The 23,259-nt window shown below is 39.8% G+C and overlaps 2 protein-coding genes across 5 annotated transcripts in view; one reads left to right on the top strand and one right to left on the bottom strand.

Moving 5' to 3' along the window:
* The window catches only part of UBAC2 (UBA domain containing 2), an 89,578-nt gene that overhangs the window by 13,266 nt on the left and 53,053 nt on the right, over positions 1 to 23,259 (top strand). The gene's annotated exons all lie outside the window — the stretch shown is intronic.
* GPR18 (G protein-coupled receptor 18) lies at positions 115 to 5,977 on the bottom strand. 2 transcript variants are annotated; one of them, XM_010394102.4, is made up of 3 exons: positions 5,876 to 5,977; positions 3,388 to 3,517; positions 115 to 2,503 (listed from the first exon to the last, which is right to left on the bottom strand). In XM_010394102.4, exon 3 carries the CDS (start codon positions 2,457 to 2,459, stop codon positions 1,494 to 1,496), a length of 966 nt encoding a protein of 321 aa, XP_010392404.1. In that variant the 5' UTR covers positions 2,460 to 2,503; positions 3,388 to 3,517; positions 5,876 to 5,977; the 3' UTR covers positions 115 to 1,493. The 2 variants fall into 2 exon arrangements, with proteins under 2 accessions (XP_010392404.1, XP_010392403.1); XM_010394101.4 differs by lacking the exon at positions 3,388 to 3,517 and having other exon boundaries at positions 5,876 to 5,961.

Below are 23,259 nucleotides of genomic sequence, written 5' to 3' on the forward strand. Positions count from 1 at the left end.
AGTGTAAAGGTTCTTGGCACAACTATTATAATTTCAAACATTTATTTCTTAGCTATGATTTGTGTTTAATTTAGAATTTATCCATATAATGATTAGTTTCCGATATGTTAGTCCCATTGCTCTATTAACATGATTGCAACATGCCCTGCAGTGCACAAATTATTGCTATATTTGTTCAGTCTAAATTCTTTGGATCCGTTCAATTTGTAAAAACTAGAATCAGGTTGTGCTGATTTCTGTCCTAAATCAGAAAGGCAACAGAACTGTCAGTCCTATGCTTTATGTTCACTTTTAAAATGCATATGCATTTCATACTGGTATTTTGTATGTTTTTCAAAAATTGAATGCTAGAGCTTGTTACTCCATTTTGTGCTTGCAGCTGCAGTTCTTACAGCTTTAAAAGTGTTCAGTGGTTCACTTTTGCATAACCTATGTTTGAGATTTCTGCACTTCATGAAAGATGTGCATGGTGCAGTAGAACCATAGAGCTTGCAACCCTTGTGGTTAAGCTTCTGGCAGGTGAGATCATAGAGACTTGAGTTTCCATGTGTTGCGCACTCTGAGGTAATAATAAAAGCTCTTGGAGTAAGATTTTTAATATTAAATACCATATTAGACATTTTTGTGTTTCTACTTTTGCAGAGCGTCTGTTGAAAGTATCTAAAGACTGATTTACAGTGGACAAAAAGCATGTGTTTGATACTATAAAGACACATTTTTTTGTGGTGTGTGGGTATTCAAAAGGAGTTGAAAGCTTGAATAGCTACTGCAGTTACTCATCATGTTTGTTACCTGGAGTTTGTTGCTAGGACATAGGCTGCCAATGTGTCTGGAGAAATTAATATCTTCATATGTTTAAAAAGATACTTTGTGCAAAAGTTAGGTGTAATAAATGTGCACATCATACCCACAGGTAAGGTAATGAACTCTTTGACCATTGTACCCTTTGATGGTATTTTTATGACTGCAGAATGTAGTCAGTTACAAAGAAATCTGCATCAAAGAAGTTTTTAATTAAGTGCAGTATGAATTTTCCCTACATATGCCTTCTCATTAAGTCATGATGACATTGATCTTGAGAGAATGAAGTTAACTTCAGAAGTGTGGGATATACAGTAGTTTCAGGAGCATTTGATTATGCAAATATAAAAAATTAATATATACGTTGCATCATAATTCTTCAGTGTTGTCTACTTTATTATATTAATAGTCACTTTCACGTCTAACAACATTCACAGTCTTTTGAGGTGATAAAAGCATTGGAAAGTTTAACACTGATGCTAGGTTTTAGTTCATTTCAGGTGAAACAATAAAAGATGTTGAGCAAGTAAAAAAGAGGTGCAATTATTATTCTGCTGCTGTCATAATTACAGTGGAACAAATACATCTGTTACTTTTGGTTACAGAAAATTCTTCTGTGTAGCCAAGTGCTAGAATTTGGAAAAGAAATCACTTGTTTACGTTGTAGAAGTCCCCTGACATTTTTTCTCTTTTTATATCATTTCACTGTTCATATTATTGAGTGATCTTACACTTCCAGTTCGAAAACTTTTCCTGCGCACACTTCGAAGGTAATTGCGATAAAGGATTACACTGATGACTCTTGCCTGGAATTGTTTGGAAACGATGTAGTACAGTATAACATCCAAGCAGGTACTGAGATTCATGAGAAAGGTGGTAAAGGCTGCCCAGGGATTGTAAATTGTATTTTCATCTTGCAACATCAGGAAGGCAAAGCAAATGTGGAAGGGTACAAAGCAGATGAGTACCTGAGCAATCAAAGTAACTATAATTCTTATGGATCTCTCCTTGGCCTTAGGTTTCAATTTGGAAGTCTTGCCGTGAATAAAATTGTAAATAATGACTAGGTAACACCCCATCATGATAAACAAGGGGATCAAAAAGAAAAAAATCAAGCGACAAAAGTTCAATGCATTTACTTCCTTTAAATGGATGATATCAAGCATTTTCACGCAGGTGGTAAAATTTGAGGCTTGGTCTGGATCAGATCGTAAAAACAGCAGTGGGGACGTTGTTGAGAGGGTCATTATCCAGATTCCAGTGCAAGCCAGCACAGCTTTTTTTGTATTTTTTAGTTCTTTGACATGTTTGGGCTGGACAATAGCCATAAATCTGTCTACGCTGATAAAAGTGAGCAGCCACAGAGCAATGGCTGGATAAAATACAGTGAAAGCACTGATGATCCGACAGAATGTATCTCCAAAAGACCACGTTTCTGTCCCATGGTAGATTATCCGAAAAGGCAAGGAAAACATAAAAAATAGGTCAAGTAATGCGACATTCATCATATATACAGTTATGGTGGTTCTCTTCTTGGTAGTGCAGCTGAACACCCATAGTGCAGTGGCATTTACCAACAATCCCACTGTGAACACAAAACTGTAGAAGACCAGTGCTGCAATCCTGTATTCTTCTGGGTGGGGATTTTCAGGCATCATAATTTAATTGAATTTAGGAATAGTATTTGCACTCCATAAATACCCTAAAATTAGATAAAATATGGGAAGTTATTCTCAGTCAAATAAAATTTATCTTTAAAAACAAACAGGAAGATTGTTTTACGATGGTGTTTAGTGATGAGACTGTATTGTTTAGCTCTGAAATGTGCTAGCTTTGTTGCTTTTTCTGACTGCAGATACATTATCATCCTCTGAAGGAAATATATATTGTCAGACTTGTGAAAATAGTATTCATAAGCATGTTTTAATAAAATACTGTGACTACTTAAGGCGCTTTTTTATATAAGGAATCAAAAAGTCAAGATTGACACTTCAATTGTGTGTCAGTCACTGATTATTAGATTGAAACAGTTCTATTTGAGCTGTGAGAGCTATTTTCTAAAGAAAATATTTCTTCCAAGTTGTTCCTGTTAAAAAATTCTTGACTAAAGCTAGTTATGAATAGAAACAAGTGAGCATGGCATGGAGTGACACTTGGATATGCAAAGAGTATTGATTTTGCATTTTATTTGTGTAGGAGCTACTTAACTCCCAAAAGAACAGGTGCTTACTCGTAAGACACTAAAAAACTGGTTTACTGGCTACATAGCTTCTAATACAGTGTTTAATCCCAGTGCATTAGAACCACCCACCCAGCATACGAATGAAATGAATAGATTAATAGACTTCCTGTTTAAAAAAGTAAAAAGATGGGAAGCAGCACAGTCTCCAGCCAGGCCATATGGGAACAGTATTTGTTCAGGGGAGAAGTTCCTGGCTGGTAGGCAGCTGCCCCAGAGCACAGTTGTGTTCCTTCTTCCAGCTTCTTGGTCATAGGAGCTGGACATCTGAAACATCACTGTGCAGGCTGAGGTGATGAGAGCTGAAGGAGAGGATCCCTGGAGCCTGTGAGGATGGCAGACCTTACCTTGTGTTTGCGTGAGTGCTTTGTTTAACCCTCACCCCTAGCACTTTCCTGGCTCTGGCTGTGGTCACAGTTTCATGACTTTATGTGGGAGGGTTCCTCTTGTCTGGCCTTTTACCCAGTCCTGTGGCAGCTTTGTGAAGAGGAGGAGGAACAAGTTAGTTGTTTGCCTGATCTTCCCACTTGTGACAAACAGCCAAGGAACTTCTGCAGTATCGGATTAGGCACCAGAACTGTTCTCAAGAGCAGAAGGGTGCATAGTTTCTGTGAGTTTTATCTCCAGAAGTGAAGAATGCATTAAAAAAAGGTTTATTGTTACTGCCCATCTGGTTAATGCTTTCTCTGTAATGTTACCAAATACTTTCTCAGTGCTATAGGAATGCATAGGGGTATGAACCAGTGTTTATTAATCTGGCATCCTGGTTTGACACTGGCAAATACCAGCTGCTTTTGAGAAGAGTGCCCATAGAGTAACTAACTTAAATATGACCTGTTAAATCTTTATATACGTTAGTATCTGCCTTGAAATATGAAATTTGGGCTTCTAATTTTATTACAATTCTCCAGTTTACAGATATATAAAAAAGTTGTGCATAGAAATATCTAACCCTTAATTTCAAGGTCGTTTTTTCAGCTGTACAAAACAAAAAAAGGTGTTTTCTGCTCAGATGAGGACTTTAGAACATACAATAGAATTTATGTTTTGTATGGGAAAAGCAATGCATGAAATGCAAAAAAGAGGTTTGGAGGGCATCTGTATAAATGCCTCTAAAATTCCTCATTGTGTGAAGAACTCTAAAAATAAGAAGAACAAAAGAATTAAAGAATGCTAGCAAACCTTATTGAAAGTTAGATGGCATATGCTTAAAAATTTTGAGCACATGCTAGCAGCATAGTTCAAATATTATCTGGCACACTGTTCCACTTTCACTACTGTTGCACAAAATTGTCCAAATGTTGCTTAATACACACCTCCCCCCTGCCCTTGCCCTTGCACGTTGTAAGTGGGTCTTTTTCTCTTTAGTTCTGTTTTCTTTTTCTCTCTTGCTAGTGATTGTGTATGACATAGTACAGGACTACCAAGCTCCATATCCTGAGTGATTTAGCAGGTGAATTGAGTAGTAATGTATAAAAGAGGTAGAAGAATTCACTTGAATATTAAGAAACATCATGGATTTTAGTTTGGTTTTGCACTTCTCTCCTTTGGACTTGCAGTGACTGTAATTGTTTCTGGTCAGGTCATGTTTTCAAAATAACCAGTAGGCTGATGTTGATGGGAAGAGAGGAAGCTGAATCTGGTGTGATCTTCTTTCAGGAAAACCAGGGGTTCCATGCCTTATTTGCGGGTTATTTCAAGTTTGTGACAGTTTTGAGATATATCAAAGAATGGACCTGCTGTAACAAAAAGGCTTTGTTGGGTTTGTTTGGGTTTTTTTTCTGGTTGGTTGTTGGAGACTCTTATTTGTGTCAAAGCAACAGTGGGTTGTTTCCCAACTTTGTGAGCTTAAATGCATGCCAGTTAATTTTTAAGAACCTAAAATGTAACATTTATGTAGGTAAGAAATACTGAGATTTTAAAAAAGCATGAGTTACCTGTCTGCATTTATACACAATTGGAGATATTTTGCTTTTTCATCGGTACTTGTCTGCATAGAGCTCAGGTTGGAACCTCCCAGGTCAGCCCAAGCAGATCTTTGGGTGTCTCTGGGTGGATGGTTTTTGCCCTAGTTGCCATTTGTCATAATGATAACGTTTACTTACTGGTATTGATTAAAGCACTTGCTGAAGAGCCCCTGGAGTCACTGGTCTCTGGAAGGCTTGTCTGTGTTAATTCTGAATGATTCCTCTGTGTTTGTCTGTATGTTATATCAATCTTTTAATTTTGTAATGATAACTGACATTCTGAATGTCTGATGTGAATTGGGAAGGCCAGCTAGGTGTCGTGTACAAGAACAAGACTTTCACAGCAAAATCACAATTAAATCTTTTCCTCCAGATTCTTACTGCAAGTTAGGTAACAGTGGTTCCATTTAAAGGACCATGCGTGTAGCTCTGTTCCCAATCCCCCTTTTTACTTTGCCTGTCCCTTGTGTTTGCTTGCATTTCCCCAAGGAGAACATGACTTTCAGTGAAGCAGAGAGAGACCAAGCAACACTCTTCTCCTGGTTTTAGTGTGATGAAAACAAACATTTTTCTTTTAGTATTAAATGTACTTACCAATGTTTTCATTTATTGCATATTCTTAAAATTTTTGTTAAAATCCAAAACAACAGTATTTATGGTACTATGCTTTTACAAATGCAATCATTTTTCTTTAAATGTTATGTATAGAATGATGCTGATGTTTTGAAAGTGCACTAAAGAATTAAATACCTTTTCATTAGTTCTAGAGTTAATTCCCATGTTTAGCTTCTGAACAACGAAGTCTCTTAACAATGTGTAAAAACATCCAAGTTACTTTGTTAGCACAGCATAAGGGATTGTTACTCACCTTTTGTGCACTACAGAGTTTCTTCAGAGATGCTTCTTTCATGGCCCCAAATCTGTAGAAGATTTAGACTTCCTCTTCTTTGCTCAGCTTCACTTAACTAAAATAGCTCCTCTTCACAGGCAGGAAACAATGACGTAATCTCGCTAGTTCTGAGCTATTTTATTGGTCATACTTAAAAGTTAAGGTTTCACATAGGTGCAGTGTCTGTGAACTGGTATTTCTATTACCTTCCAACAGTCAAACTTTTTTTATATTTCCAGTGTGGTCAGGCTGGGCTGTTGTACTACATATCTTTTTAAAACACACTTTTAAGTGTTTGCGGTATAATGAAAGCATATTTTAGGTTAAGGTTTCCATAAAAAGGTATCTGCGAGAATACACATCTTGGTTATGCATAAGTTTCTAATAAGCACAATGTAAATGTATTTTCAGTAGAGCATAGTCTGGTGGATTTTTTGTGGAAATCCCCATTTTATTTATATTGTCTTGGATAGTAGTCAGTCTGAAAGTGACAGAAATTCCCTGCGTTTCAAATGAGAAGTTTGATTCACTCTAATACACAACTTTGTTTATGCCTGTACTTAGAACATTTTATTAACACAGGAGCAATATTTCTATATATTATTTGCTGTCTAAAAAAATAACATGCTTATTCAAGAGCTTTGCTGAAAAATGCTGTATGAAGAGAGGTTTTAGCCTGTATAAAAATGGAGTAAATTCTCTCAGCTGTGTCACTGCAGCAGATATCTTAGGTGGGATGGGAGCATTCACAAAGGAATATAGGTGAAGAAGATTTAACTTCCTATGTTTCCTCTTTGTCGACGTGAAAAAAGATCCACCCTTTAGAAAAGCCATTCAGAGAAGGAGCTCATTCCATATTCTCTGTAGAGTACTTGCTGCTTCAGGTCTCTGACTGGCAGTCTTTGGGACGTGGGAGCAGAGAGCTCTATGTTGAGCAGGGGAGCAGTTACATTTCAGTCTCCACCTGACATGTCATCAAGAATTTGCCAGGATGTGCACTTGGTGCCAGAAGCAACAAAGTCCTGCAGTCCAGAAATAGCCAGAATGAGGTTTGTTTGTGGGAACATCTTTCTTCACTGACCGTAAAACTAATGTAGGTAGGTGATCCTCATTTAGTGCTCAAGATAACTTCCGTGAAAAAAAGCCCCTCTCTCCTGGAGTCATGGAGTTTAGCTCAGCTAAATGTGTTTGTGTTAGCGTGTAGGTGTCTGCATAGGTCAGTGTGATGGGTAAAGTAATCACAGGGAAGGACCTGGCTATGATTTTTGGTGTGTAGATTACCTTTAAATATTTGTTTTTTTCCTGTTTAGGTGAACTAATACGAAACTTGGTTTTTTGTGATCATTCCAAAGGCCTCTTAAATGCAATGAGCTGCAAATCTTACCCTGACCACCCTATAGAAATATAAATCTATTTAAAAGTGCTTAATATTTTAGGATTAAGGATTATCTTGAAAGGACTAAGCAGTGTTGAAAACTCTTCAATGGCTTTATCATTAGTAAAGCAACTCCAGAGCATGCTACAGCAGAACAAAGCACTGTTTTCAGCTGTTCAGTGAAATTCAGTGCCATATGTATATCTTTTGGAAGAGAAGAACTGGACTTTTGAACTCTCCTAGGCAAGAGTACTTTGTTTTGGGAAAAAATACAGAAGTGTCAGGCACCTTCCAGGCTGAACTGCACTGTGAATATACCAAAACAGGCAAGTGGACGGTCAGTGCCTCCCTTAGCTAAAGAGGAAGTACAAAAGTGATTCTGGGTTTAAATGGAAAGCAGGCAGATGTTGAGCTTGGGCTCAGAGAAGCCATATGCTGTGAGTTGTCTCTTGGCTTGTTGTGTTCTTCAGGGAGGGTGGGAAGTGTGACCTTTTATAGCTGTGTCTCATTTTGTCTGGTGGGTGGCTGATGTTCTGACCCTGCAGGGGAGGTCATGCCTTGTGAGGGCAGCTGCAATCAAGTCCTGCTGTTTAGACAGGTGGATAACAGCGGCCCAGTTGAGTATGCTGGCAGGTTAGCCACTCATCTGGTTTGCTGCAGCATAGACATGTTGGTCTGTGTTCTGCTTTCACTCAGGCTTTTCACAGCCTTCCTGGTGGAGAAGAGGCAGCCAAACCTCTCTGCTGCTTGTAGGCTGGCAGGCCTTCCCCCTAGGTGTGGAGGGATAGCTCTGTCTGGCAGCAGTAGGCTGAAAAGAGATGTTTGCTCTACCAGCAATTGCATACTCCTTGTCTAGGTGCTCAGGCTGGCTGCAGCTGCAGGGTGATAAGCATATGGAGGTGAACACCCAAATCAAAAGTTGCACTGCCTGGGGTTTGCGAGAGGCAGTGGGCTGCTCTGCTGCGTTGCATTGCCCTGTTGCTTTGGTTTCTGCTGTAGGAAGCACCTGGCTGTATTTTTGTTTCCTTTGCTATTTTATCAGCTAGAAATGAGTGCCTTGCACTGGTTTCCCTCAGATGGGTGAGTACTTCCTCTGTTCCATCTTTTACTGAATTAAATACCCACTTCCGTCCGGGGTCTTCTTTTGGTATTCTAAAGTTCGAGCAGTAGACAAGGTAATTTTAGTTGCATTCTGTTGTGCTAAAGCTGGTTTTAAGTAGTTTAAAGCTAAGCCAATGTATTTCCTGTCTGAGGATAAGGCAGAGTGCATGTGGTCTATTATGGTGCCTTCACTAACTGGCAGTAAGCCTCAGAAGAAATGGGTTTGATCACTTGCAACAACCTCAAAGTGCAGCACTGAAGAGATTGCCTTCATGCTGTTGCTTTTGCAGAATTAATGTACTGCTGGGTCTTTCAGCGGTTTAGTCATGGTACAGAAAAGTTATGTTTTGCTTGTTCACTTACTGTGTAATGTAAGCTTTGTCTAGCTGATACAGAGAAGTTCTGCACACAGTGAGACAGAAGGATTACCCTCTGCCTCAGTTTGGTAGGGAGCAGGCTTGAGCTCATGTTCTTCTCCTTTCAAACTTTCCACCTTTTGGATCTATTGAAAATAAAGCACTGAAGCTTCTTGCATGGTTCACTGCACCAGTGGTGCAGGAAGCAACTCTCCCATGTCCGTTTGTTAACTTACTGGTTTGCTGTTGTGGGTGAGTTCACATGCAGTTTTGGGTTACTGTTCTCAGCCTTGATGAAGACTGGCTTCATTTTTTATTCCCGTCTTGTGTTCACCATAGTGAATGTTTAAGAATAAACTACTGGTTAAAAGTTGTCATGGCACTAAATGCATAAAGTTATTGTGGTTGTTTCTGGTTTTTCCATGTGTGTGTTACTCAGAGGCTGTGTCATGGCATAGCTGTCCCTCCTCTCCCAGTCCTCTGTCTGAGTGGGTATAAATGCAATGTGCAGCAGAGCTGAAGGAATGTGAAAGAGAGCAGCTTAAGAGAACTGCAGCCTAGTTAGCTGTACCTGACATGTCTTATTTACTATCACATTTTGCTTTCTCTTCCCTGTTTTGCTAGAACATGGTATGGTTTGAGGAAGGAGCTCCTGTATTCTCCCTTTAAAAAAAAATTTGAATATTCCATGCTTCTCCAGGGTTCATTTGGGGTTTTTTTTCCACCCCTACGCCCTTTCCCCCCCCCCCCCCCCGCACCTTCTCTTGTACAGCCAGGACACACCCTGTCACTAAATAGCCTAAAAATAGACAGTGCATCTGGCCTGTAGTTCATCTATTTATCACTGTCAGCGTTTGAAAGAAAAAATACTTCAGGAATTAATTAAAATGAAAGTGGTGTCTCTGAGATGTCTATGACAGTGGGGTAGTGGACTAGAGACAATGGTCTTTTACACACCAGCAATCTCAGCATGTCCATAGTCTAATATTAGCTCATGGATTTCTTAGACTGTTGGGTCTGTTCTGCCTTCCTGTGTTACATTTTGTTGGGAAGCAGCTTTTTTAATTCAAGTACACATTTTTCATGACAGATATTTCATAGTTTATTAAAACCTGCATGAATACTCAAGTTTTTTATTTTCTTTTTTTAAATCTGCATTGTCAGGAACTATGAAATGAGTTAGTTGTTCTATTTTGGAAGTGTCCAGGAGAGTGTTTTCAATACTCTTTCCTTACTATGTATGTGGTATGTGATGTTCTTACTATTAAACTGCTCTTAAAGGTCTCAGGTGCATAGAAGTATTGTTCTGAAACTTGATATACCTCCCAGGAATAGAGTTAATGTTTCAAACGAAATGTCTTTATTTGGAGTTGCATGTACTCAGATTCCTTTGATGAAATAAAGTGCAGAAATTGGGAGAGTTGTTTTGACTCCTCCAGAGTTCAGGAGTTTGGACAAGCTCTCTCAGTTACTAGGCCGAGTATATGTTACCAGAAATTAAACAATTAAAAATTGCTACATAGGCTTTAGCAGACCAGTGAAGTGTTTTATCGAAAGTACCTGAAGTGAGAGTGGGCTGTGTGAATTAGAGTCAGCACTTCAAATTCAAGGGTGCCTTACTGTGTTTTGCCCGGCCCTGGCCAGTAGCTTGCTTTGCTGAAGTGACAGTCTTCTAATGCTGTTCTGCCTGTGCCACCTGTCCCTGGCACAGATGAACAAGCAGCAGTGTTGTTGGGGTTGTGAAACTTGGTGTGCTGTGGTGGAGTTGAGGTGACACGAGAGGGAGCATCAGGATGATAAAGGGGCTGGCATAATCCAGACTGGGACAAAGCAGCCCGGTGCCTGCTGCACAGCAGTGAATCTGGTTGGTTAGGAACTCTGCTGGGCAGGTTTCCTTGGTGTGTAGGCTCAGCACTGTCCTTGGAGGGAAATGAAAGAGCGGCTGAGCGTGAGCATGCTCAGTGCATGGGAGCACCGGGACAAGGCCCGCTGGTGCTCTGAGCTGGCTCAGGTGGACAGCAGAGCTGGCTGCAAGCAGGTGGTTTCAGAGTCGCTGTCTTTTCAGGTATGGAGCTGGTCCAGTCAGAGGACTCAACCAACTGATCAACTACAAAAAGTGTATCTATTCTACACACACACACACACACACACACACACATGCACTTTAAAGGGAAGGAGCTGAAAATCCTGAGCTTTATCACTACAAGAGGCCTAGGAGAGTAAGTCAGGGCATAAATTTGAAGTTCAATAATTTAAGCAGCTGTTTTCCTTATGTAGACATTGTGTTGGTAAAGGTGGCTTTAAGATAGGATGGACCAGTGAAACTGAACAGGGACTTGTGTACTCTGTGTTCTCTGCCACTTTCGTCCTTTGCCTACAAATCATACTGCCTGTCAGTGCTTTTTTATTTTTGTCCTGGAACATCTGGGACATTGCCTTCATTTGCTTGTAACAGAGCCCTGTGTTGTGTGATGATTTGGGCCACCAAATTCATATCACTTACCCAAACAGCAGAAATGAGAGGGAGTGCAAAGCTTATTTTGAACAAGCAGCAGTGAGAGAAGAAAAGGCAGTAAAGGTGGCAGGATGTTGGACATCTCTGTATTCCTTCTACTTTCGAATTTGATGGCGTATGGAGGCAACCATAAGAACTATACCAGTGGCCCATGGCTCACAGCACTCATTACTGTCTAGATGACATTGTTTATTTCCAAGATGATGGGGCCTAACCTGTCACAGCTGTTGAGCGAGTGATTGGCACAGTGTCTTGTAGCAGTGATCCTGGATCTGGCTTCTCTTTACTGCCAGACGGTTCCTGGCCCAGTGCTTCTACTGCCTGGTGCTAAGATCTCTTACATTGGAAAATGGGGTTTAACCTCTAATAAGAAACAGTTTGGTGAAATGGTTTTGACCTCTGCTGTGGTGAGGATTAATTACTGCATCAATGCTGCCATCTACGGATCTTTAGCAAGCATAGCAACACATTTTGGAACAGCAGCAAACAGGTATGATGGGTTCATTCCTTTATACACCTGCGCTACTTAGCCAGGTTTTCAGGAAAACTGATTATAAAGAGTGAAAGCCACTTTCTCTCCTATGGAAAGAGAGGCATGGAAGCTGTGAGGCATACCACGTGGCAGGGAAGCTGCAATTGTTCCTGCAGTTGTGGAACTGCGAATTCTGTTATTGCTCGAATAGTTACATTTCATACAGGTCTCCCCTTGGCATTTCTGTTTGTACATTAAGATACAATTCTGAGAATGAGTTGTAAGCAAAGACTTTCTTACTGTGCGTGGTCTGAATTTGCCCTGAAAAACTGAAGAATTAGAAGACACCTAGTGGAGAAATAGAAGAAAGACTGGAAACAACATTTACCATTCTTTTTGCTTTTTTATCTAGCACAAGGATAGAAACTAATATTAGAAATCAAGCAACTCTGTGTTTTTTAAGCCACCCACTTCCTGATTTTGTTGTTTTATTCGTCTGATATGTCTTTATCAAAATAAGACACAACAGCAACGAGTTTCTTTGCACAGCATTCCATTTTTCAGGAGTGTTCTAAAAGTCTTATGATTAAATTATTTCACGAGAATAAAAAATGCCCTCTTTCCTATGTGGGAATAGGGGCCTCCTTTTTAGCTTAGTAGTTGACCCTTGAAAGTTATTTTCAGTCCATGTGGGCATGATCAAGTTTTCTTTCTGTCTTTACTGGCAGCTTGGGGTTTTTTTTCCCCCTCTTCTCTTCCTCTTTCCGGAGTTAGGAACACCTTGTTTGTTCCTCATGTTCAACTGTAGTAAAGAAAGACAGGGATGTGGAAGTCCCTTTGGAATTTAAAAGGAAATCCTGCATCTAATTGTAGATGTCTGTGCCAAACAATTCTGTACAAGTTATCATTTCAGCTATTGTTTGCAAATTGGCTTACTGCAGTGCCTATGTCATTTGATCTGAAGGGAAACAAGCTTAAAGGAGTCATTGCATCCTAGAAACATCAGTTGTCTCCTATCTGTAGAAGTTCTGCTACAAGCATAGATTGCTATATTTTTGTTTTAAGGATCTGATATCCTTTCATATAAGTGATATTCTCCTTCATCACAGAATGAACTGCTTCCATTCCAGTGATGTTCTATGTATCTCTTCCCCCTCCCTGAATTTGTAGGGCAGTTAATTATTTGATTGCAGTGGAGGAAGAAGGAAGAAAAATGAATGAATAATTCTTCAGAGCAGTTGGAGACATTGTTAGTGTGCAGAGAGACTCTGCCTGTTGTAGCCTTTTGCAAAATAGAGAGTGGTGGTATGATTGCTCTCTTAGGACAGACAAGGAGGGTAATGAAGTAACTTCACAAAGGAGGTCTTGCAGTTACTGATGCTTTAAAGAAACCCCTCTTGATTTATCAAAGTAATGAATAGAAATTGATTCAGTAAGTTCAATGGTATAGTCTAAGAAGGCACAGTTGTATGACTGAGACTTTAAAAAACAAATGTGCATGAAACAGAAGGCAGTGTGTACAGTTAGTAAAAAAAGTAATGCAGTTGTTTTGCTAGAGAATTAAGATATTAAAATGTCTCTTTTTCAGAGTTAAATGACCTTGAAGACTAGCTGTATAAGTAACAAGACCTTTTAAAATTTCCTCTTTGCTTTTATTTTATGCTTACTGAATACTCTCCTTTTGTTTAGTCATCACTTTTCTTCAAATACCTTGGTCTGTAGCTGAGAAAAAGGGTTATATGGTGGTCTTAATGGGGAAGTATGTTTTGCAAAGAAATCACTTCTGTGCTGCAGCTTTTCTATTTTGTTTCTGTTTTATCATGAACAAGCTAAAGGGTTTCCTGCCAGTAATTTGTGCCTTACTATACTTACTCATTGGAAAAGTTGAACTACAGCCTTGAATCACAAGGAGGTGTGAATGACCAAAAGGCCCCAAAATGGTGGGAAGCACTTTAATGTTCATATATTGTAAAATAAGCCAAACTGTGTGAATAAGATAAACATTAAAACCTCCCTTTACTAGTCTTCAGCCTTTGAAGATATGTTATGATATCTGTTACAATATCCTCATCATAATGTGGTTAGAAGAAATTTTATTTTTTTACCAAGAATACAAAAGTAGTTAAAAAAATGGCTCAGCCAAAAAATAATACAATTTTTACCAATAATATTTACTGTGGAAGAAGACTGAGGAGTAGTCAATAACTCAACTTTCCTACAGAATTATGCTTAAAATCTTGAACAGGGGATATATGAGTCACCTTCTGTATTTAGCTCCAACTTTTTGTCTCTACCATGAAAATAGGTCATAATAAATGAGGTAAAAATAGCTTGGGTGCTTTGCCGTGCAGGTCAACATTAATTGCCATCCTTTGGCTCCACTCTGCCCAAGCATTATGCTAAATACAGATCCTGATAAGATCATTTAATGCTTGTATCAGCAGGGAGCTGGGAGTGAAGACCCTCTTCAGCCCATCACATATTGAGGTATGTTCTTGGGTTACTGAGGTGTGGACTGGGTGATGTGGGCCATTTGTGGGATCAGTAGGGTAGAGAGAAGCAGGGTTTCTGTGCTGGAATGTTGGAGCCCATAGCGCAGTGGAGGATCAGATGTCAGGAGCTGGTAGGAAAGGCTGCAGCTCTCATTCACGTGTGGTGCCCGCCTCTCCCTCCTCAGCACAGGCAGCTGTCATGTAGCCAGACTTGTCCATGCAAAGGGTTCTGGGAGACTGATGCTACCCAGTGTGCCTCTCTGGACTTCCTTTACTCTGGAAACATTAAACAGGTGAAGTTATGGGAGCCATAAGTTCAGGTAGGATCTGCATGCTTTGAAAATATTTCTCAGGTGGAGTAAGAATGGCTGTGAAACTAATAATGTTGAAAAGCAAGTCAATGAAATCATAACACTTGAAATTTAGGTGTGTAACATGCCGAGGTCTTGGATTATTATTAATCAAATGTGTTTTCTCTAAGGCAAGAAGTTTGCATAATTAAAAAAAAAAATATATATATATATTAGATCCAGAGTTAAAAGCTAATCTCCATTACAAGTTGGACCATTCCCAGTATAAGGTTCCACTTTTGAGGTTGTATGTGTCTGAAGGGCCTCTTGAAGTAGGTGCTTATCTTAAATGAAGTTGCCCACTCTTCTTGATTCAGTAGAGTGCCTCACAAATGGCAGCTTACTAGAGTAAGTGTCAAGATCCTTAATATCTGCTAGACAGCTCTCTTTAGATTCAGAAAGATTATAAAAGGCTCGGCTGCCCCCATAGAAGCATGAGTTTGTTTCCAGTCTATTCCTGTCCAGGCTTGGAGGGCAGGCACTTCAGTCAGGCTGAGTGTGTACCCTCATGTCCCTCTGTGAGTACCTTCAGTGAGCCCCTTGGCAGTGTGTCCATATGGGATGCTTTGCTCACTGCTTGCCTTGCACATGGGCATAGTTTGAGAGAGTGTACAGTAGTGGTAAAACCAGTGCCCATAGGATTATAGCCTATTGTCATCATTACCAGGTATGTAGTCACAGATTTCTATGGCCTAAATCAGGAACCTCCTCTGACATCTTTTGAGGGACAGAGACCTTGGGTCTTTAGTTTCCTTATCTTTATATCAGCTAGGTAGCAGCTTCAGGCTAAGTGGTCCTTTTGTCCATGCAGATTCAGCTTAGTCAAAGCTGACGGTACCATGGTGTATTACACAGACGTGGAGGGTGGCACATCACCCTCCTGCTTTGGTTAGGAATGTCGATCATTTGGTGGAACTGACTTTATGTATTGTACAAATTATTGAGTGGGATTTTGAGTGCTTGAGTCGGGTGAGTCATGAGCAGGAAATCTGAGATGGTTTCTCAGAGCTATTTTAAAAATGTTTTCCCCTGTTCTGGAACCAGTCAGACATGTGGACACCTTTTCCAGTTTTCTGACAATACAGAGAGATTGGTCAGGATGTAGATGAGTTAGTTGTGACGACAGCATTCCATCTGAGAAGGAGCTTTTGTTCAAGACTATCTCAGCTAACAGTGCAGTCACACCACATCTACTTCTTTGCTTTTGTCGTTTCTTTCTGGCCTGGGGATAGCTTTTGGGCTTGGTAAAGCATGTCCACTAAATCCTTAAGTGAGAAACAGTCAGTCAGTAAGAAGCACTTACTCCCTTGCAGTTCTTAAATGAGCTGATTTCCTGTTGGTATGAGACAAAATACCTTTCTCATTTTTAAGAGTTTTGTTCAGTTTTTTACATTTTTACTTGTGTGTCTTGTACACTTAGGAAAATAAAATCAGTTCCATGAAGGGATACTCAGCAGTAATCTCTGTGCTATTCTGTGGAGAGCTTTTCTGTCTCATCACCAGGGGTTTTAGCAAGGGCTTGGTGGGAGGTGGTTTTGTTTGTTTTGCCTTCCTTTAGTGATCCTTTTCTGTAGTGGGATGTTCATTTGATGCAGTCTTTCCTCATACTACAGCTCTTTGAGCCTGTGGTCACCAGCTGTTCTCACCTTTTAATAGTGTTTGGGTCACTGTGTGCTCTGCCACAAGTTTGAAAGAGGATTGAAGCCTGTGTAGCTGAAACAGTAGAACATCCTGTGCTTTTTCTCTTTTCTTTTTAAGATTCTCCTCAGAATTCATGCCACATTCCCCTATCACTTGTCAGAAAATCAACCTGCTGGTGTTTCATTTAAACCCTTCTGTTTTTAGAACTGGGGCATTTCTTTACCTCCTGGACATCAAGCACTTTTTTCTTTTTATGTTTCTAAAGGTTGTTCAGGAGTGTTTCTTGCTTCTTCAGTGCAGTGACTGTCTCCGTACAGACTGTCACAGTGAACAGCAGACTGTGAGACAACAAGGGAGCTCGGGGCAAACATGAGGCAGGAGCCCCACAATGGAATCACTACGTTCCTTCTTCAAGTAACTTTTTTCTGGGCTGTGGTTATGAGAAGTGAGTGTTTGCCATAATCCCAGTGAATGTTCCTGCAAATACTCATTCAAAGGAAAAAAAGGACTTCTTACTTTTAACTGGTGACAGGGGTGTACTATCTATATGCATATCTCCATCTTCAAATCTACTTCTGAACTCCTTCTGTGTGTCAGAAGTTTGAGATAAGCAAATGGAAAAGATAGAATGTGTTTCACTCCTTCCACAATATGTTCAACCAACAAGGGGAGTAGACAGTCAGGAGTCCACCTTTCTGGCATTAAGCTAAAATATCTTTGCTCTTAAGTGCTTAAGTAATGCACTTCCAGACTGTGACTGATTTATTCCATCCAAAAAAAAAAAAATCTTGTGCCAAATATGTATAGCAGGGACTCATTTAGAGTAATTTCTGCTTAATATAGGAGTGATTGTGAGAAGAGATGAAAAAGTTACGTGACAGGTTCAGAAAATGAGACCAAACGTATTTAGACTCTTGAGGGAAATAGGAAGATCTCAATATGTGGAGCAGAAGAGACAGAGCAATGGTAGACAAAAAATACCCATATCAAATGCAAAATGACACTTGATCAGTGTAAGGGAGTGTGAGGCACCTGAACTGAGGAGGGCTCTGACTCGCATTCAACTGATGGAAAGAGTGGTACTTGTTCAAACCATAAACATGGTTCCCAACCACGTTCTGCACTCCTCTGCCAGTGCCTTGCACAGGAGGCAGCAAGAACAAGCACATGTGGCTTTGTTTCACCTGCTGAAGGTGCAGTTTTGTAGCAGGGCTGAGGTGGTTGAAGTGTAGGCTGCTGTTTACACAGCAACCAATTGGTTCCTGCCTGTACTTTCCTATCTAGCACTTGCAGCAAAAGTCATCTGACTTCTTACAGGCGGTGGTTATCAGGAGATAAAATAATGTTTAAAAATAAAACATATATACATTTATGTTTTTTCAGGGATCATTTCCCTGAAATTTTTAAATTTTTGAAGCTGCTCACTTCTGGAGTGGATGCACACCAACATCAGAGCAAGGAAAGTGATGGAAACATGTAGCTGGAAGGCAGAGCAGGACTTTCTCTTTCCCTTGCTCTGTACCGCAAGATTCACAGTTGATTACATCAGCCTGGCTGCTGGTGCCTGAGATTAAGGTGTGCATTGCTGTGCAGTCAGTAACCCTTGACATGAGGATGAGGGTAGATGGGGCAGAAGACCATATCCTCTGACCTGGGGTTCTCTGTGGTGTATCACAAGCCCTGATTTTAGTAATTGTAAGAGGAGTCATTATCATCCAAAAGGTCTGCCCTATACAAAGTTGTACCATTCAAGATATCAGATATGATAACAAATGGATAATCAGGTGTTTTTAAAGTAGTGTCAAGATTTGCTGATGATTTTGAGAGTGTTCTTGAAATGTGGCAATGCTCCATTTTCACATTAGTTAGGATACTTTCCTCTGCCTTGCAATTGGGATTTGAAGTCTATCTGTTATTGCACCTCTCCAATAGGCACACTCATGTTCAGTAATGGTATTTAGAGGATGAAAGCAGTGGGAGGTAATTTGGCAAAAAGTCAAAAAATGTTACCAATGATTGAATGTGTCTGGAAGCAAGATGGTACATCTTTGAAGGGCTTCTCTGAAATGAGCTGTGCTTTTAAAATTCGGAGTACTGAGTGGCATTTGTAATTGCAGGTAGTCACCACTCTCACACTTACCATTTAGCTGCTTTTGTTAAGTGGAAAGTACCAAGCATGGTTAGAGATCTGTGAACTAAGCGTATCCTGATTGGAAACTGGTCTGCCCTGCTGCAGTAGTCAGTACTCTGTAAGCAGCTTATGGAGGTAAACATTACATGTGTCTCTGCCAACCTGACTAAATAATGCCAGCTGTCTTAAATCTTTTTGAAGATAAATGAGCTGTAATTGGATTTCTGCACTGGATAATTTTAAACTAGGGCTGTTAGAAGCAGTAGTTGTTATGAAGAAACTCCACAATAGGCATATTATGATGAGATGTTGCATTCTCTGAGTGATTTAGGATTTGCCTGTTAAAATCAAGGTAGCAGATTAGAGAGAAACATGCTTTGGTGAGGCAGCTTGCATTTCTTCTTGATATGTGTGAGCAAACAGAAATGGTAATGAAGTTTGGGTTGAGTTGGCCAGAGGGGGGAAGTGGTGCTACTGAGAGTTGCACAATGTCCCAACATTGTGAACTTATTAAAAAGAATTTTGAAATAAGGGGAAAGATAAATTGCTATCTTTTGTATATCAACAAAACTTTTAAAAATAAAAGCAGACATTGTTTTTTCTGCAATAATATACTTAAAAGAAAAACTTGACATTTTAGTCAGAAATTGTTTCTCCATACAGACAGCGTTGTAAGAGGGAGGTGGATAGATATTAAGAGTGGAAAACATTAATTTGAATAGAATTTTAACCACTCTTCTGGCAATCTTTGCTTATTGAAAAGTATTAAAAGCTTAAAACTGAAACCAAGTGGGGAGAGCAAACTGTGATGTTGCCCACAGTATTTCATTTATTTGGTGTTGTTATCAAAGACAAGAAAGTGGGGTTTTTTGGGAAGCACACGTAAGAGTTCTCAAATACTAAAATCTAAATTTTTAAATTTAGGGAGCTTTTTGTTTCACCAGTTTGTTTTGAACAAATAAAACACAAGTTTAGTTAGCTTCCGAGGTGTTTGTGAATTTTTTGACACCAATATTTAAGATTTTATGTGTGAAGCACAGGAATTGCTAAAAATTTTAGCCATTCTTTCCCAGGTTCATGTAGCATTAATTGGTGGTTTCATTTTTGTGCTATTTTTGCCATCCTTACACCATAAAAGGTGGATGTTTTTTCAAAATCATATTATAATTCCTTGTTTTCTTACAACTACTGTTTGATTACAGTTTTTCTCAGAGGGAGCACTGCTTGCTTCTCTCTCACAGATTTTAGGATAGCTCACTGTTTTGGTTTTCCATGACTACTAATTTGCTTGTGTTTTTATTCCTTTTTTATTCTCCACAAAGCCGTATCATTAGTTTTTCTCATTTTGCTCACAACAAAAATTCATTTATTTAAGTTTTTTAACTGAGTTGCTTTGGTCTTTTTGATTTGATAGAACACTTCTTGGAGAAAAAGAATTATAACTCATCCCTTATCCCGCTGGTATTCACAGTTGGAAAAGTGATAAATAAAATACCAAGGAGGTATTTTGCACCAAGGAGAGGACTGGATCCCAGTAAGAAAGGCACAAACACTTGCAAGGCAGATAACTGTTCATTAATAACCTAGAAAAGCTGATAGCAAGTTATGAAATCCTACATCTTTTCCGATGCTGGGAACAATGAGATGTTACAGCACTGGTTGGACCTTGGGTCAGGAGCAGCACATGGTGCAGATCCCATCTGTGGTGAGGTTCACCAGCTCTGACATCACTGGTATTCCTCCAGGGTCTTCTCACAGTACAGATTGATCAGTCACTGACAGAACCCAGCAGGGAGTGAGGACATAGCTTTCAAGACCCCCTTGAGCAATATACCCTCATTTCATTAATAAAGCTGCAGTCACAGAACTGTTGCATGTAATAATTCTTATGAAAGAGACATTACATTATGTACATATACTTAATTTTAAGTGTGCATTGACTACACATTGGGTAATTATGTATTGATTGTGCATATAGTGATTAATTATACTATTGATTAGGTGCATCTTGATTAAATAGCAGTCATGTAGTATGCATGATACAGAGGCCTGCACCCCAACGAATAGTTATGTGGGTCACTGCCTCTTCACAAAAAAATCATCCACTGCTGTCTGCTACAATAGATAAGTCATTATTGATAAGGTTATTCCTGCAGCTGCAGGCATTTTGGTTCAAAGTACTGCTGATTTGATGATTTCCTATCAATTAAAGAAGTATTGCTGTTCTAAGCAAAGGTCACTTAACTAAAATAAAATTTTATTTATAGTTCTTAGGTACTTTGCAATTCTTTGTGTGTCAGGCTGGTACACCCTGATGTTCTTCCCAGGCCGCTGCCATCGTCATCCTGTGTAGGGAGGAATCCTGCTGTGAGCAGTTGTGTTGTATCATCAGATGAAATGGAGTATAAGTCATGGTTCTTACTTGCTTAGACCTGTTTTTGAGATGTTTACAAAGTTGAGTAACACTGCGAAAAGAGAGTAGCAAAATCTTTTTGTACTCATGGGTCTGTGGCCAGTGAGGCATACTTGTTTCCTGTTTTTGTTTGAGACTAGAAAGTGGCTCTTCATGAAACACCATTAAAATCAGATTTCTGAGAAATTTTTTTTTTTTTTTTGGTTGTGATGGCCTTATCTGGACCATATGAAAATGAGACTTCATCTGTAGTTAAAATATGTTATGGTACTAACTCTTTATTGATCTATGTTCCAAAAACCTTTTTTGTGGGCATTTTAAAATTACAAATCTGATAATTAATCATTTCATTTCAGCAGGAATTTGGAAGTTGCAGCACAAGAAGCGCTGCAAGGAAATTGTGATGGCAGTGGTGCTTAACTGCTTGAATAGAGATGCTGACCTGTACAGTAAGTGCCTCCCCACAACCAGCAGCCACACTATTAGGAAGGCAGGCCTGTAGCCAGAGGAATTAATTTTTCCAAGTTCAGCTTTCTCATGCGATAGAGGAAACGTAGAGAGACCTTTTGTGGAGGCGGTAAAACCAGTTCAGACATGAGGAGGCATTTCCCTGACCCTGGGCTCTCCATCTGCAGGGGTCCTCAGCTGGTTGCTCTCAGCCATGAGCTTGGCCTCTAGGTTTGCCAGGTGTGGGCAGCTCCCTGTGCTCTTGGGTATGGCCAAGGGCTTGGGATGTGGGTGCTAGCTGAATAGCTGAAATGGTGCAGGAGAACAGCAAGGAGGAGCAGAGGTGGCCTAACCTAGAGTTATGAGCTGCTCATCTTGCAGTCACCCCTGGTGTTTGTGGTCATTTGTTTTGGTGTTGGCATCTAAATATGTTAATTTTAGAACTTCTGTTCTAGCTTGTGGGTTAAAAGGAGTTAAAGTGCAAAACCCCTTTGCTTAATGAAATTAATACAATGTAATCTATTACGTCAGTAATTGCAGATGACTTGATTATCCTGGTAGCTACTCCTTGCACATTTAAAATAGTTGGTTTGCCCCCATCTTGAGTGAATGAAGAAGTAAGGTTCTGGTGGGTGTTCGGGCTGTTTTGAATAGCTGGCATTGAGAGTACACTGTATTTGTTTTTTAAAAGACAAAAAAAGAATTGACCCAGAGTTGTCTTTATAGTCTGATGACTTGTGAGGAGTCTTCAGTTGTCCCTTTTTGTCAAAAATGCCTCACACATGCAGCTGGCCGGGCAGCTTCATCTCTCCCTGTCCCACTGGGGACTGTGATCTGTCGTTGTTACTTCTAGACTGAATTGCTGTAACTTTCCATACTTTGGAGTTGTGATACTAAGATACCAAGTTCTTAGCCCCTTAGTATCAGTAGCTGCCAATTAAACTCTATCTGGCTGCTCTTCAGGCTGGTGAGTTGAGAATAGTCAGTCTTCAGCATCTCTATATTTAAAGCAGGCTGCCTTGGAGTTAAACTAACCACAACTTCCCTCGAAAGTTACATGCCACAGGAAGGATGAAACTGCTAAGCGTAGCTGATTAGAGGGAGGAACATAGCTCTCCTTTTGCATGGTATAAGACAATGTATACTTTTCTGGAGGGGATAGGATAACCACAGTGTTTCTGCCTTCCAACAGGTGCAAAACCTGCTTTTTTTAGTTTAGCCCTTTGCACAACATCTGTCACAACTGAGGGAAACAAAAGAGGAAGAGGAGAAATTCATACTTTTGCAGTGACGAAAAATGAATGCAGTTTTGTGGAAAGAAATCTATGCCATGTCTTGACCTTTTATTTTAGGAGGATGCTAATGACAGCATTTTGTTACGGGCATAAGTAGAGGACAAGATTAGAAGATTTTAAAGTTATGTAATTTGCTAGTTTTACTGCAGGGCCATTGAGTTTCATGTTGCTTTATTGTCTAACTTGGACCAATTTGCTAGTCATAAAATAACGCAGGTTGAGAGGAGCCACTGGGGATTATGTTGCCCAGCCCTGGAAGTGTCAGTTTCATAAGAGCTGTGTTAAATCAAGTTTGGAGTATCTCTAAGGACAGATATTTCAAAGGCTTTCTGTGCAACCTTTCCTAATGTCTGACTAACCTCATGATGAAAAAATGCTTCTTAATGTTTAAATGTCCCTTGATGCAACTTGAGCCTGTTACTGGGTGTTGCTGTCTTTTCTGTATCCCTTCTCATTAGGCAGTTGCAGATGGCAATAACATCTCTCAGTCTTCCCTTTCCAGGCTGAACCATCTCGGTTCCCTCAGCCTCTGCTCCTGTAACATGTGCTGCTAGCCCCTTCCACATTTTTGGTGGTGGTCTGCTGGGCTTGTTCCAGTATGCCAAGTATCTTTCCTGTACTGGGAAACCCAAAACTCAGTACAGAATTCCAGGCATGATTTCACAACTACTGAATGGAGGGGAAAGATTGCTTATTTTTGAACACAGTCCCATACATGTTTGGCTATGAGGTCACACTATTAACTCCTCTTTACTTGTCCACCAGGAGCCCAGAC

This window comes from Corvus cornix, chromosome 1, assembly GCF_000738735.6.
Source record: "Corvus cornix cornix isolate S_Up_H32 chromosome 1, ASM73873v5, whole genome shotgun sequence".
NCBI classification, from domain to species: domain Eukaryota; kingdom Metazoa; phylum Chordata; class Aves; order Passeriformes; family Corvidae; genus Corvus; species Corvus cornix.